Below are 17,212 nucleotides of genomic sequence, written 5' to 3'. Positions count from 1 at the left end.
CAGCAGCAGTTTTTCTCTCGTTGCAGCAAAGATTGGACATCTCTACACAGAATGTTTGGAGCAGGCGCTTGTTTAAATACCACAGGACAGAAATCCAGAAAGTCAGGGTTTGGGTCATCACACTTCCTTTGAGCCTCGATAAACTCCAGACTGCTTTATTTGGTTTGGACACAGAGATATGGGAGCTGAGGACTCTGTGGCTGTTTATCTCTGGAGTGTCTCACAGTTTGGGGTTTTCACCACGACGGAGGACAAACTGTACGACGGGGATGTGTTTGAGAATTATAAAGCTAAAAGTTTCCAACCTTTTCATTCTTCTTCTTTTCTCTAACACCTTTTAACAAGTTCCACAGCTTCTCTCTGAGGTCTGCTAATTACAACACATCGTAGCGAAGAGGAGAGGAAACCATGACTACCGCTGTGCTTTCAGTGCAACTCACCTGATTGGCTTTCGCGTTCTCGCACACAAACGTCTCGTAATTGGTGGCGAACGTGGGAGCGTTGTCGTTGACATCCAGCACGCGGATGTAAATGGGCACACGGCTGATCTGTCGAGGGTTATCTGGAGACACAAAAGGGCAGAGGGTGAATTCACTGAGAGGAGAAACCACGTGTTTGTGTTCCTGAGAAAACTGAAAGAAAAATGTTCAACAAAATAATCATTTCATTCCTTTTACATGTCAAACAGTTCAGTTTATAGTCCACACAATCCTCATGGAGCAGGGGTCTGCAACCTTTACTTTCAAAAGAGCTGTTTTGCCTCAGCTCACCTGGATGAAGGTCATTTGGGAGCCGCAAAATCTACTTCATCTTCACATTTAGACAAAAAAAAGTGTATAATCAGGTGACTAATTATCTAAACAAGAAGTTTGAGTGTTTATAAATGTATACATGTGATTTCTTAGTTTTTAATTTAATTTTATTTTTTAATAAATTTGCAAATTTAAGAAAAAAAAAGGAATTTGTAGTGTCATGGATTTTATAAATTTTGCAAAATTTGGAAATTGAAAAAAAGATCAGAAGTTTGCAAAATAAAAAATGAATTTAAAAAATGTGCAAAATTTCCAAGAAACTGATGAAGTGTTATAAATTTGCAAAAAAAAAAAAAAACCTAAATAATGCAATTTCAAATTTTTGCTTAATTTCCAAAAACTGTAAAAACTTTCTAAAATTGCAAAAAAAGAGGGATTTATATAAAAATTTCCAAAATTTGCAAAATCTTAAAAAATATGGAATTTTTTCTCTTAATTTGCAAAAATGTCAAAAATTGAAATGAAAAAAATAAAAAATAATAAAAAAAAAACCCTACAAAAAAAAAAAAGCCTTGTTTCAAGAGTTGATGCATTTTTAGTCCAAATTTTATATTATGATGTTACTTAGTGTCTGTGTTGTTATCATTAAAATATTAAAAGCCCTTTATTTTAATAATATTTTTAAAGTTACCAGGTGCCACTGCAAAGGAGTCAAAGAGCCGCATGATGCTCCAGAGCCACAGGTTGAAGACCCCTGTCATGGAGTAATATTTTTAACCCTTTAAAACCCATTTGAGTGCTGGAGCTCCCTTTACCAGCTCTTTATAAATTACCGTAACTCCTCAACTATTTGGGCAGGCGTAAAAAATTCAAACTTCTTAAAGAAAAGATGAGCTTCACGGTGATATCTGGGGTATCATGGTTCTGCATAGGAATCTAGGAGTAATGAAGGTTTAATCACAGAAAACAATTGGTACAAGCTGTTCTCATTACCGTAATGCTTCTACTATTTAGGCAAGCAAAAAAATATCAAACGGTCCTTGAAAGAAGAGAAGATGAGCTTTCTTTGTATGATCTCTGACTCTTTTGGGGCAAAAATAGCAAAAAGAAAAAAAGTACAGATGCCTGTAGATGTAAGTCCCTTTCCACTACGCAGCCTGGTACGGATCAGTACGGTTTGGTACGGATCGGATCAGTAAAGCCTGATCCTATTTGGGTTTCCACAGCTAACCGTGCCGCCTCTCAGTAGAATGTGTGTAAGCCAGATGCTGATAGCTGCATCAGCTACGTAATAAATCCAACGAAGAAGAAAAACGCGACACAATAAACAAAGAGCAACGATGGAAGTCATCCAGCAATTTGTCTTCTTTGTGATTGGCTGGTGGCTCTTTGTTACAAAGAACAATCAAGTTTTGTTTCAGAGAACACTGTGGGCTGCTAGGAGACATACAGCAGGAAGTGACGATTCTGTCGACCAATCAATGGGCTGATGTGTTTCTAGCTCCACCTTCTGGGGTTGAATTGGTATGTCAGGTACCGCAACAAAAAAGAACCAAAAAGTGTGACGGTACAGGCCGGTAATTTGGGGACCTGTCCCAGGATTTGTCAATGGAAACGCAATTAAATGTGTGCTGCACCTATATGTCCGGACCGAACCACTTGGTGGAAGTGGCCGTGCCATTCACTGTTGTACGCTTGTGAAGCCAAAATACCCCATCACAGAGAATATGAGGGAAGCCTGGTGACTAAAAACTTGACTCTACCCGACATATTTTACAATCCCAGGAAAAAATTCACAAAAACGGCAGCGGTCAATCATCGTTAATCGTGACATAAAACCTTGTTTTTGACCTCTAATAACTAATGAAAATGAAACTTTTCAGAAAAAAGAGAACCTGAATACAAGACAGCCAAATAATATCTTCAAATCACCAAAACAAATGGAAATAAAAAACATTTCTACCAGGTGTATTAATTTTTCAAAGTTTGACCACAGCCCATCTGGAATGACTGGGGAGATGGATTTTGTGACCTACACTGCAGCAAGCCACCAGGGGGAGCAGTTTTAGTGGCGACCTCACATCAAGCTGAGCAGGATGACATCCATTTTTTCTACAATCTGTGGTGAAAGCTCATAGAGACTTCAAAATAAAAGCCAGAGTTTAGGTATGAAAAACATAAGACTGATTTAAAAGTCTTAAGAGGGTCTATAAAATCTGCATCCTCAGTGAAAAAAGATCCTTTTGTTCATTTGTTTCCTCTCAATTGGAAATATCTGATCTTTTGGATGCTGTCAGGCTGGGACTTCCAAAATCTAAGTAGTCCCAGAGACTAAAAACCACGAACTGATCCTGAGCAGAGACTCTCTCCTTCAACTCCTAAACCAGTAGATGATCATTTCCGAGCCTTTCCCTTCCCTCACTGTATATTTCATTCACCGGAGCTCATTTTTCCAAGGGTATACGTAATTTCCAGGTCAAGAGCTGCAGCTAAAGCCCGGATCATCCATCCATCATCTTTACTGCTTTTCCCATTTGGGTTCGCAGGAGGTTTGGAGCCTATCCCAGCTGTCATTGAGGCGAGAGGAGGGGTAAAACCTGAGCCAATCACCAGCCTATCAAAGGGCTGGAGACAGTCAACCATTCAGGCTGACGTCTCCAGGAAAAGGAGAAAGATCAATCGACTTTGTGAGCGCGGATCAGTCATCAAATTGGCAAACACTGCAGAGTTAGTTTGTTTGAAACATGAAGAACAGCAGTCAAAACTGACATTTTATTGATTTTATGGGGTAAACATGTAGATGTATCAGCGTATAATCATCATTTCTTCAGTTATTGAAAAGATGTAGAGGTTTTAAGGAAATAAAAGCCTGCGTCATGTGCAGATGGTCATGTTTTGAGAACGAACAGCACCTGTTTACTTCTCAAACACTCGCAGCCTGTCGGTACGAGGTAAACTCACAGGGTGGGTTTTAATTCCTCAAACCTAATCCGGTCTAAGAGAGCAGAAATGTTTGGTGTCCCTCCTGTTCCACTTACTGAACTCTGTGGCGATGACGGAGATGTTGTGCCACGGGTTCTCCTCCCTGTCCAGCTCCCTGAGGATGAACACTGACCCGTTGCCGGCGTGGATGTTGAACACTCGGTCCATGTCGGTGCGTCGATCGATGGTGTACCTGCACAGAACACACACAGGTTGAACATTCAGGCTTTGTGGAGGTGTGTTGTGTCTCAGGTGAGCTGAGCGGGGTACAGTCACTTCTGGAGTTTCTCAGGTGTGACCTGGAGTTGGAGCAGTCATATTTACTGCTGAGGTACTCAAAACAAGTCTGACAGAGCGTGATGGACAGGCCTGCTCTCTGACATGGATCTGTTATTTGCTATTCACCCACCGAGCTGCCTTAAGGAAAAACATGAATTATAACATCAATCAAGGCGGCCGGTTTAAGCTGAAAAGCGCCGACTTTGTTGAAAGAAGTAAAAAGCATTTTGTACCCACACAGAAGAACTACAGGAGTTAATGAACAGGCTTTGAACAAATTCAGACCTTTGTGAAAAAACTCTCTGAACACTAATCCAAAAACATGTTTACACAATTGACCTGAGCAGAATTTAACTGCAGAGGCATGAATGTCCCAAATCTGACATTTCATAGCAACAAGAAAAACATGAGAAAAACATCGAAGAGAAGACCAAACCACCTGTGATCTGACGCTTTTATATCACTGAAGAAAAACACCAAATGCAGCTTTCACTCCGAACACTTACATGGAAGTCTGGATGTTTTTTTTCAACAATAAAAAGAATCAAAATTAATAAATATTTTTCTATTTAGATGATTTCTTGCACTGCATTAACCAAGAATCTGTCAAGAATAGACAGGACAGGATATGTTGTGGTAAAACATGTGTATAGACAATCATGCGCATCTCTTGGGAATGCAGTAAGATCAAATACTTTTGGAGGGACAATCATGACTTGACTCTCTAGACCATACACCCATTTTCTATCTTTTTGGTACCCAACTGAACAAGACCCTGAATCCCACATACTCAAAGAGGACTGCAATGATATCCTTCATTGCAAAGAAGTGTATTCTGCCTAACTGAATCCAACACAGACCCCCTTTATTAAATCTGTCAAACAAACTTTGAAGAAAACATTACATCTGGAACAACTTATATTATATCCTGAAAAACAAAGGAGATGGCTGGCAACGCATGGACTCTGAGGCCTAAACCACACGTATATGGATATATTCCTAAACGCACATTTTTCTGTCCAATTGGGCCTTTCAACCACACAAACACGGCAATTTCACCTACATAAACAGAGATTTCTAAAAACCAATAAAAAAGTGAAGAAATAAAAAAATATCCGGTTGAGTGGATCCGTGTAGCGGTGTTAGACAGAGTTGGTGTTGACGCGATGACGTCAAGCGCCGAGCAACAAGTCACTGTGTTTGACTGCGCATGCTCATAACGTTCTTCTTCTATGGTTTTCACATTTTGCTAACCTGCCACTTATCGGCCAGGCGTGGCATTGCAGGCTTCAGAGGCGATGGTTTTCAGTTTGGCCTCCTCTCGTATGGACAGAGATATTTCTGTGGTGTGGATGGAGATTTTTTTTTTTTTAACGAGGACAAAGATATCCGATCAAAGAAATATCCATATACATGTGGTTCAGGCCTAAGTGTAAAGGAGAAAAAAAAGTGCACTGTCACTTTGGTTTATTATCATTTTAACCTTCCTCCTTTTATTAATTTATTTATTTTATTTTAATTATTTATTTATTTATTTATTTATTGAAATTATTATTTTTTTTATTGAATTTAATTCTTATTAATATTTTTTTTCCTGTTTTATTCATTAAGTTACTTTAATCTATTTATTTATTGATTGTCTTGTTATATTTTCTACCATGTTTAACTCTCTTTTGATTTTGATTCTATTTGTCTCGGCTTTTTTCTTGCCTTGTTTGTGTATACAATGTGAAAATAAATAAATAAATAGACATTCCCAAAAAGGCTTGTTACTTTATATATAACCCCTATAAGCCTGTGTACTTTTCAATTTTTTTGGCACCATGACCCCAATGTGCGTGAACTGTTTTGGGTTTTGAGAGCAGGTCTGCCACTCCACCCACACCACATCTATGGCTTAGTTATGGAAACCTGTTAGCTGCAGTTTAAGTTCTAAACCACAACTGCAGAAAGATTACAGAAAGTTTGAATCTTAATGTTGAGAAAAACAGCATACTAGCTCTACTTTGCAATAAAACAGAAAAAAAACTAGCTTAACAAACAGCTGTAATTTCAGATGATGTGAAACTTTTTCCACATCCTTTCTGCAGCTGCTGGTCTTAGCAGCTCCCTGTTCTTTCTGCAACAAGAGCTGCAACAACAATAATGTGACAGAAACTACAGCTCACTGACTTTAAGGTGAAAGACTTATTGTCCCTTTGCATGAAGAATGAAGACTCCAGCTGTCGCGGTTTTTGTTTAAGCTCTATTCTAAGATCATGTAGTAAAACTGTTGTTTAGGAGGGTAAATGGAAATCTATGTATAAACATGCTTCTACGACGAATTTTCTCAGACATGAATCCACACGGTAGAATTTATATTTGTGCCTTATTTACAGCACAGCTGTTAAATGTTGTTAACCTGTGCACATGCTGGACCGCTCCCACCTGCAGAGAGGTCTATTGGTAGTGAAGTGGGTGAACTGACCCTTTAACATGAGTAGTACACTGTAATCTATGGTGCTAACACTGCTGAATAGTGTGTTCTGTGCTGTCGACAGATTTATGTAAGAGTATCCACACACACATGTGCATGTTCACACACACTCACACACAGTCAGAAGCGAGCAAACGAGCCAACAGGTTATCCAGTCGTGTTGTTTTTCTCTGCTTCCCAGACTCCTGTGATACATCAGTGTGATTAATGGAGTAGCAGGCATCAGGAGGGCCGGCGTTAGAGAGGAGGAGACCCCCGAGGGGAGACGATGAACCTGGGCTCTCGCTGCACCGCCGCACCGTGCTCTCCTCTCTCTGCTGATCCTCCCCCTCCCTCCCCCCATCCTCCCCCTCCAGCCCCTCCCTCCTGCTGCTGCTCCTGCATCAACCATTTTAGTGTCTTTATCTAAACACTCCCTCCCCGTCGCTCCTCTCCCAACACCTCGCTGGCCCCGACAGTAACTCTAACCTCGTTAAATCCGCGTCGGTCGTGGGCTTTACTAATTGCTTTTCTAATATTCCCAATAATTCAGCCGGCTGGGCCTAACCCTTCCCCTGATTAATGGCAGAGAGATAACAGCGCGCCTCGTCCTGACCGGGCATCCAAAGTGCTGCACTCAGCAGGCAGGCAGCTGGCAGGACGGGAGGCCGGGCAGAAGGACGTGGAGGGTTACAGAAATGTTGGTGATCAGCGGGTTGGGGCTGATATCCTCTTTCATTGCTGCAGGAGCTACCTGAGCTGCAGACCAGCCACATTTCCCATGTGTGAGTCAGAGAGCCTCTAGTCTGAGTTTGATTTGCACGTCAGATTTTACTTATTTACATTTAAGTGGGAAAAACATTTCAATGACATCTTCCTCTAACTCTATTAATTCATTTTCATTAGATACACATTAGAAATGGGCAGGGGCATCTTTGACCTTCATTTCAACTGCCACTGACTTATCTACCAGCAGGGGGCAAATTCAGATGGTATAGACCAGGGGTCTGCAACCTTTACTTTAATAAGAGCCATTATCCCTCAGCATATCTGGAATGAAGTCATTCAGGAGCCACAGAATCTACTTCATCTTCACAATAAAGACATGAAGTGTGTAAATTTCTATGCATAATAAAAATCTAGTGAATAATTATCTAAACAAGAAGGTTTTTTTGTTATAAGAATTGTACATTTGGTGTCTTAGTTTTTGTTTATTTTTGACAAATTTGCAAATGTTTCAAAAAAGATAGAAAAATTGTTAGATCATAAATTTCATAAATTTGCAAAATTTATGAAATGTCAGCAATATTTTTTTCAAAAATTTGCAAATTCTTAAAAAAGGAAATTCAAAAATATGTAAAGATTTGCAAAAATTCAAACAATTTTAAAATTTCAAGAATTTAGGAAAACTTCATAAATTAGCAAGAAATGATAATAATAATTTCAAAAATTTCAAAATTTCAAAAATTTGCTAAATTCTAAAAATAAATTACAAAATTGCAAAAATTTGTTCCAACAATTTTGGAATTTCAAAGATTTTATCTTCACAATAAGACAAAAAAAAAAAGTGTTCAGAATTATAAACATGGTAAAAATTGAGTTCACAATAATCTAAAAGAGAATATTTTTGTGATTATAAAATGTGATATCTTGTTTTTTTTTTTTTTTGATAAATTTGCTTACATTTTATTTTAAAAAAGGGATAATTTCTAATGTGTATTTTAAAGTTTGCATAACTTCTGAAATTTCAATAAGTTACCAAATTTTTCAGAAATTTTAATACTCCAAAAACTTGCCAAATTTTCAAACCTAAAAAAAGGGGCATGATTTGCAAAAACTTAATGGATTCTCAAAAAAATGAAACATTGTATTTTTTAAAAATTGGCTACATTTTCAAAAAATTGTCAGACTTTCTAAATTTGGTAATTAAAAATAAAACGGAATTTTAATTGTAAAATTTGCAGGAATTCAAACAAATTTAGTACTTGCAAAAATTTCCAAAACTTGCAAAATTTTTCTTAATATGCAATTTTTATCTTAATTTGAAAAAAAATAAAAATAAAAAAGTATCAAAAAGTTTAGAAATGTTTGCAAAATTCTCAAGGCAATTTTAAAGCCTTATTGTAAGATGTAATGCATTCTTGCTTAAAATAAGTTCAACACATGATTTTATTTAGTTTCAATGTCGTCAATAATCAAAACCCTTGGTAAGAAAAATGGTTTTTTTTTTAATTATATATATTTTTTTATTAACTACAAGGATTTTCTGGTGCGTTTCAGTGGTTTTATCAAATAAAGGTCAGAAAAAAACAAGAAAAAAACTTACTCATGATCCTGGAGCAGATTTGCAAAAATGATGACTAAACGCATGTACACACTTTGCTAACCAAGCTAACATTAGCATTGATTAATGCTAGCATTCACCAAACCCTCAGCTCTCTATAGCTCCACTACCAAGCAGAATACTTCCTTTTTTGAGCTTTAAGCTACAACACCAAGAGTGAAATTATGATTCTGTTAAAGCCCAGATGGCGTTCAGGTCTCGCCCCATGGGGTTTGCCCTTGAGTATTTGGCCTTGGTTCAGGTCCCTACTTTCCTCCTGCTCTATCCACTGCCCTCCCTGATTAAAAACCTAAAAAAATAATGACAACTTCATGATTCAGTCTTCTTCTGAATCGCTGTTATCAGACCAAATTACTTTTCCAGGATCAAACTTTTGAATTTTACCCAACTGTTTGATGGAAAAATGCCACAAGAAACTTTTTTACCTGACTTCCACTGAAATTTTAAATCCATATCTAACCTCCAACTCCTTTATCCTCACAGCAAACTCTTAAAAAGTTTCCGCTGTTTTTCCTGCGGCTGCCCTTGGTGCGACTGGAAACGGTACTTGGATTATCGCTGCACTTAAACGCTTCATTAAAAGCCGCACTAATAAAATCCTTTTTAAGAGTTGGCAGCGTCCAAAGACGGACGGCCGGTACGGCAGGAACACAGCGGGGATGGCTCTCAGGCTCCTGTAAAAATAGCTTTTACTGCAGCTTTAATATTTGTAAAGTTTTAGCAGCTTGGACACTGCTGATGAGTTCCTGTGACATTGTTGGACTTGCTAAGGTCTTGATGATCCCATATGTGTCCCACAGCTGATACTGTATGTTCATTTATGCACACAGCCTTGTTTACTGACGGCGGTGTGTACACATTCATGCCTAAATGTGCACATGTCCTCGCCGGTTTGTGCAGAGCAGAGTGAGCTAATAAAGATAACCGTCTCAGTGACTCTCTCATGCCAGCCAGCCCCCAGGCTTCCCACTTCTCCTCCTCCTCCTGCTCCTGCTCCTGCTGCTGCTTCTGCTGCTGCTGCACCACGCGGCTTTAAATGCCACGGGGTAGCTACCTCCTTGATGATGGGCGATAAAAGAGAATGATATCATATTTGACACCTGCAATAAAGTGGTGGAACTTCAACCTTGAGAGCCAACTCCCTTAGTGCATCATAAAAATGAAAAAGTCTTTGAGACAGAGAGGAAGGAGCAGCCTCACACCCCGCTGCCATTACCTCCATTTAATACAAGACGTGCATAATTTTCCATCTATTTGAACCAAGATGAACTTTTGTCGCATTTTACTGTAAAGAAGAATTAGTGCGCCTCACAGGACGGCGTGTCACTCCACTCATCCTCTGATTTAATGATGTGTTTATCTTTTTAAAGGATGAAAATCACTCTGGAGCTTTTGTGTAAAGATGAATCTGTGCATTAGTCTTGTTGTGGAAAAGAAAATAGATTACTTCTGCCAGTGTTCTGCTTTAGGAATGTATAAAACCAACCATGCTTGAACTCTCGGTGGCCTGTCCTGAAGCTTTCTGCCACGTTTGATGATCTGTGTCTTTATTTTGGAATATATAACAACAAAACCACTAAATAATGCAAAGTCAGGCTCTCGCTTCAGGTGGAGTGACCAAATCTTCTGACAAAACAAGTCACAACATCACATGACTCTTGGAGGGATACAGCAGGAAGTTTGCGGTCGAAACATGTCAAAGTTAAAAATGGATCACACAGCTGAGAGGCTTATCTGTTTCACCGCAAAAAACTGAAATCTTATCAAGTGTTTTTGTCTTATTCTCAGAAGGAAATGTCTTTTTAGACTTAATATGAGCCACATTCACCTGACCAGAGAATAGTTACTTGTAATAAGGCATTACTCCTTGCCAATTTCTCTTGTTCCATTGGCAGATTAATTTTTACTTGTAATAGCAATTTAGACCTCATTTTTGTCTTTAAATAACTTGAAACAAGACATTTTTCCAGACTGATAATGTGGCTCATATCAAATGTAAAATGACAATTTTAACTTAAAATAACACAAAAACTCTTGATAAGATTTCAGATTTTTACCAATACTCATCTTGGTATCGATACTATCGATATTTAGATCGATACGCCCACCCCTAGTTTCAATACCGGTATCAGCCGGCATTTTCAGAGCATCTTGAACGATTTTCAAGACCCAATTAATTTTGTTTTCTCTGACTATGAAAACACCAAAATCACCTATGAAAAGTGGACTCTCTTCTTTTATGTCTCTCTTCCTAATTTTCATCCAAAAAACAGACAAAACATAATTTTTTAATCACGTTCATTTTGGGTGCACCATCCTTTGATCCCTTTGGTCGTCTTTTCTCACGATTGCGCCGCTCTTTCTCTGTGAACTACCTCGACACATCATCTCTGATTGTTTTAACCAATATCCATATCGGTAAATATCAGTCATTGGCCATAACAATAATATTAATATCAGATATCGATATCGGCCAAAATTTTCATATCGGTGCATCCCCAATAATAATTGTGGAGTGATTAACACTGATGTGAGCAGCGTCTTCTACTACTATCATTATTGTTACTAAAAACTGATCCATGCAGTTTTCTTTGGGAGGTTTGTATCAGACAAGTTGCCCATGGTATCACTCATTTGTCTTGAGGTAGCCCTCGGCCTCGAAAATGTTGGTGACCCCTAGTCCAGAGGGTGAGCTTGAGCATCTGTTTGGTGCTACTCACAACCCAGATCTGTGAGACATGTTCAGACATGTCTCAGAGCTTGGTTGTTGCTATGGGCGGTTAAAGCAACCAAAATCAGGATTAATTGAACCTTCTACCTCAATTTTGGTTCATGCAAGATCATCCCAGTCTGAACACAGTTTATTCTGTAAATATTCGGATAATTTTAAACAAGTGACTAAAATGAAAAGATGACCACAGATACACAATTAAGGATTATTTATCGAAACAATGGAACTGAAAACACACATCAGCTACAATAGAAATGTTTCTGGTCCAACTAAGCTGTTTACATTGATAGTAATAGTCTAACCTCTTGCTGACGAAGGTCATAGTCTGATTTCTTAATCCACATGTAAACACACTGTGTGTGGCAGACTGGATGGGACAGTGTAATGTGGCTACCATGGACTGTAAAAAACATGGATGTAGTCTCTGCGACGTCACCCGTCTGTTCCTGAATCCGTAAAATGAAGCCATTCCTTTCGAACAGCTACAGGGTGCCTGTCAGTCATGTGACCTGTGTTGTGCCTCTGATTGGACAATCAAACAATCCTAATAACTTCTAAACTGCCAATTTAGAAAAAGAGTCCCAGTACAGTGTGTCGATAGTGAAATCAACATTTCAGACCCAGAGTGCTTTTTGAACCAGGCTGGAAATATGCGTTTTAATTTTTGGCTTGGTGTGAATGTGACTTCCTGTCTTTCTGCAGCCAGCCTCAAGTGGATTCTCAATGAACAGTAACTTTTAGCACAACTGCAAAGGCTTTACTTTTCTTAACCCGATGTTGCCCCTTGGTGTCTACCATAGACTTGCACGGCTCAAAGTGAGGTCTCCACAAAAACTGCTCCCCCTGGTGGCTGGCTGCAGTATAGGTCAAAAAATCTGGCTCTCCAGTCATTCCAGATGGGCTGTGGTCAAACTTTAAAAAATAAATACACCTGGTAGAAATGTTTCTTACATCTGATTGTTGTGGCAATTTGAAGATATTATTTGGCTGTCTTGTATTCAAGTCCTCTTTTTTCTGAAAAGTTTTACTTTCATTAGTTATTGGAGTTTAAAAAGGAGGCTTTACGTCACGTTTAACAACGATTCACAGCTGACTATCTTGAGTATTTTTTGTAAAATTTGTCAGGAGGTAGAGTCAAGAGTTGATTAGACTCTTAAAATAACCAACATGGCAGATTTACGGCAGGTAAGAAGCACTAAATGTTGGTTTTGTTTAATTTTCAATTAATCGCCCAGCCCTCTGTAAGTTTGAACATACCACTGCAGAATAACTGCTGACTGTTTACACTTCATCTACTCTTCTGTCCTTTTTTCTTTTTGACAGCTTCAGTTTCCGTCATTACCACAAAATACACCAAGGGTATCCTTCTCAGCAGAGAAAAACAGATTTCTCTCCTTACAGCTAAACTTTGCCAAACAACTCCATCAAAAATACTGAGAAATATCTTTTGGATATCACCTTTTGTGAAACTGATAATCTCTTTTACACCATGGATTATGAGGATTATTAAGTTTATCACTTGACATAACCAGTATCTGCAAGTTTTTTCTCAAATTTCGACCAAAAATGCTACATTTATTGATCGGAGTCTTCATGACGAGAATCTTAAGTGTTTGATTAAGCTTCATTTTGCTGTTATAACCTTCTGCCAACATGAAACTTTGCAAATTTTGCAAAGAGACCTTGATTGCAACAGAGGTTGAATACCCTCGAGTGCAACTTCTGTTTTTTAATCTGAGTCCGACTCAAAGTTGGAATTACACTGAACCGATCATGAAATTTAAATTCAAATTAGTTTGCAATTAAGCGTCTCTGTTTCTTAATAATTGTGTTATAAATAAGTAAAGTGGAGTTAATTAAAGGCATTAATCTAAGAGATTAAACATTTAAAGAGGGGGTCTGCTCATTGTCCGGTGCTTTCAACTGTGTCTGGCTCTGTTTGGGTGGTGAAACTTTTTAAACCATCAGATTAGAGATTGATAATTGAGATTTATTTATTCTTACCTGACGAGGCTGTTTTTGTCGTCAGGATCTGACGCGCTAACTGAGCCGATGACTGTGTTCTTCTTCGCATCCTCCTTCACCTCCATGACGTAGCTGGGTCGCTCAAACACGGGCGGCTCGTCCACGTCCTCCACGACGATCTTGATGGTCGCCTCGTCCCTGAACGGCCCCACGGAGAAGAAGCGCGGGTTGATGTGGACGTTCTCCACCTGGATGCTCAGACTGTACTGACGCTTCCTCTCGTAGTCAAGAGGCTGAGGAGCAGAAACCAGAAGAGATGATTGAGTAAAGATGTAAAACACGCTGTAACTTCACTCATCACTTCTCCTCAGGATTCAGACAGAAGGTTCCTCTGTGGCTCTTTGTTTTTCTGCAGTAATCACAGCTCTCGTCCCTTAATGCTGACTTTAAAGCCTTCATTTGTATGCGACAACACGTCCCGCTGTTGACTTTGGGGATACTAATATCCATTCAGAGCATCCTGCCACATTTAATTTCGGGCCAGATTGGGATTTTATTCATTAAACTGACAATGTTTTCGGAGCGTCTTCTAATGAGCATGTGTGAAGGGGCTCACGGTTTTCTTCAAGGACGTTAACACACGAGACGCTGCAGCGGTCAGGTCTGCGTGGAGACCTTTGACTTCACCCATAACGAGAGTTATTCAGCTCTTTGATTCCAAACAATTATATTAACGTCTATCTTTATTTACATCTATAATTTTCCTCCTGGAGTTGAGACTTCAGGTGTAAAAACAGGGTTTCCGATGCTTTGTGGGGCTAGCAAACCTTTTCCTCTAAAACAGAAACAAGATTAAAGCTGGAGCTTTCTTTTTTCTATCGAAGGACTTAAAATCATGACATTTTAGCCCATGGGGGTGATATTTCTCCTGATGCCTTAATTTGAAGCCAAAAAAATAAGGGTCACAATATTTGAAATGCAATCTGAGCAGGAAAAGAGAAGAACGCGATGCAGGCCTGAAGCCTCCTGGTAACAGATTCTCTTTTAAACCAAGCTGTGTTTAACCTTTGGTCTAGACAGTTATGCAAAAAAGGGACACCAAAAAAAAAAAAAAACACTGTTTGTAAGTAAAGAAGTTTTGCTCCATGCTGAGGATATTTAACATGGGTGTAATTGGGAATACTTAGTTTTATGTCCCAGCCCCTAGTGGTCACTTGAGGAACTGCAATTCTTTTTTACTTTATTTTGCAATTCCAGAGTAGCATCACTTCCAACATCAGATGTTGCTTGTTCATGAGTTATGTAACGTGCTGTGACAGTGTAAAATAAATGCAAGCAGCGGAGAAGATTTTTGATTTATGTCACTTTGGCGCCTCCTGTGGACAAACCAGTCTACAAGCACAAGTTTAAAGTACACTGCATGAGTTGTTATTCTGGAAAACTTATTTTTGCTGGAAATTTTACTGCAAAAATGCAACTTATAATTTGGACCAACTTGTTTTTTGTTTTGTTTTTTGCAAGAATTACAAAATGAAATGACAATAAATAAATAAGAAACCTTCTTTTTGACAATGAGGCAAATGAACTTATTTACGTGTTTTTCACAACTAGCAAAAACTCCTTACTGGAGCTTTAAAACCGTAATGCTAAAGCATAATTTACAAAACTTACAAAACCTTTAGCTTGTAAAGAGTAAACTGCCTTTTGCTTTTTTTTTAGCCTATTTAGACCCAAGTTGCCTGCTAAAAACAACCTGGAAAATGAAGCATAAATCACACACAATCTTTCAAAACCTGGAAAACATTTAAGGGTGTATCACTCAAACCTTTGGCTAGTTTGCTTTGTCTGATCCAGGGGCAAAAATGACACAATTGTAGCGGTTGTCATTTGGTTTGTTTGTGTTCACAAGGCAAAAGGCTGTTGCGGTCCAAAGTTGTAAACAAAAGTCATGTGCGATCGTTTTTTTCTCTCAATGGTCAGAAATTGTACCCGGAAGGCGGAGAGTTTCCTTACATTCATTATTCATTTGTTCATGTTCTTACCCGGCACTTTCCACAGGGAAGAACAGCCATGGAGCATCAACAACGTGTGTGGCTAATTAGCGTTAAAGCATTAATCTGGCTAACAGTGTGAGCTATATGATTAACATATGTAGTTTTTAAGAGTCTTGACTGTGTTGAGCCACAGATATGAGCCAGTTGTGCCGGTTGCTGGGGCGTTTGTGTTCTCACTGCACAGGAACCGGGACAGGGCTCGAATGGAAGCGATCCGTGACCACCTTTTTTGGGCAATCTCGACTCGCTTGTTACATCCCGCAGCAGAGCGCAATTGCTGTGTTCACATATGCCCAAACAAACCGGGCTTTTGGGAGGCTGCTCACTGTTTTGGACCAACTGCCTCAAATGTTCCAGGTGTGAATACACCCTAAGTCCCAGCCTCGAGAGCAAATAGAAACATGGAATAAAAAAAATGTAATGCCTTTGAATTAAGACAAGTGAACTGCAGCTCATCCTGAAAATTATAATAACACCAGACTTTCAAATTATATCCAGCCTTCGAGGTACATGTGCGTAAATGTTGTATCTGGTCTAAATTGTTTACTAAACAAAAAAAAACAGTAGTTTGAAAACCTTTGTAGTTTTATCTAAAATAGAAAAGAAACATTAGTAATCCATAATTTTTGTATCAACTATGCAAAAAAAGCGAGATTTTTATTTTAATTTAATTTTAATTTAATCATTTTATTTTTATTTTCAATTCTTTATTCAATTTATTTTATTTTCTATTTTTTTAAAAATTTTATTTAGTTTCTTTTTCTTTTCTTTTTTTTCCTGATTATTTTATCATTTTTTTCTGATTAACTTATGAATATGCATTTAAGAAAGTTGCATCCCAATTTGCAAAATCCAGCTTTAGGCATTGGTGTCCCATCTTTTCTGCAGGGTTTTAACATTTAGAGCAGAAGAAGTCACTCTTTGGTGCTGCACCTGCTTCATGCTATTGTTTAATCAGGGGAATCTGAAGTTAAAGAAAGACGTTAACTGTTCAGACGAGTCAGTTTAAGACAACACAAACTTTATTTCAACTGTTAAACTCTGAATTCTTTGACTCTCATTATCGTATTTATCGAGCATCCCTAGTGTTGACAATCCAACACATTTTTATTTCTCTTTGTGTCTGCAGCAGAAAAAGAATCACCGACTCTTTGGATGTTTTCAGACTCTCTGTGAAAGCATCAGTCAGAGTCTCTGGATGTTTGCTGGTGACATCTGTTCATTATTTTTCCTTAAATGCAGACATCAGTACGTCGGATTAGCATATAAGCAGCTGAGGAATCACTGTGGTTGGAGTTTTTCTTTTGCCTTTCTGATGGAAAATACCTTTTCATTGTGCAGAAATATCCACTATTAAAGCTGTAAGGGTGCATCAAGGACGTACACGTTTCACAAAGGGATGATATTAAGACTTAAACGCGGGGAATTTCATACATCCAACCTGTTTCCCTGCTGAAGGACATTTTTAAGAAAATCACTACTTCTGCTTTTCATCTTATCTTAAATTGAAAATTAAATTACTTTCAACAATAATGCATAACGTGAAAATCTACCGAGCAGAAACCAGACACATCCACGTGCTTTTCATCCTCTGATGTTGTGGTGTTTTTCGACAGGTTAACCCGTGTATTTACGGTAATATGATGCTTA

At 38.5% G+C, this 17,212-nt stretch overlaps 1 protein-coding gene across 1 annotated transcript in view; it reads right to left on the bottom strand.

The window, feature by feature from the left end:
- The window catches only part of LOC141807263 (cadherin-10-like), a 111,122-nt gene that overhangs the window by 14,694 nt on the left and 79,216 nt on the right, over positions 1–17,212 (bottom strand). The window contains exons 7-9 of the mRNA XM_074693142.1: positions 13,548–13,801; positions 3,791–3,927; positions 441–562 (exon numbers count right to left, since the gene is read on the bottom strand). Of these exons, the coding sequence (XP_074549243.1) occupies positions 441–562; positions 3,791–3,927; positions 13,548–13,801 (513 nt within the window). The remainder of the gene's footprint in view (positions 1–440; positions 563–3,790; positions 3,928–13,547; positions 13,802–17,212) is intronic.

Source organism: Halichoeres trimaculatus, unplaced genomic scaffold (assembly GCF_033239565.1).
Source record: "Halichoeres trimaculatus isolate MK-OKI-2021-1 unplaced genomic scaffold, fHalTri1.1 fHalTri1_scaffold_18, whole genome shotgun sequence".
NCBI classification, from domain to species: domain Eukaryota; kingdom Metazoa; phylum Chordata; class Actinopteri; order Labriformes; family Labridae; genus Halichoeres; species Halichoeres trimaculatus.
This window is presented reverse-complemented; position numbering and strand designations above follow the sequence as displayed.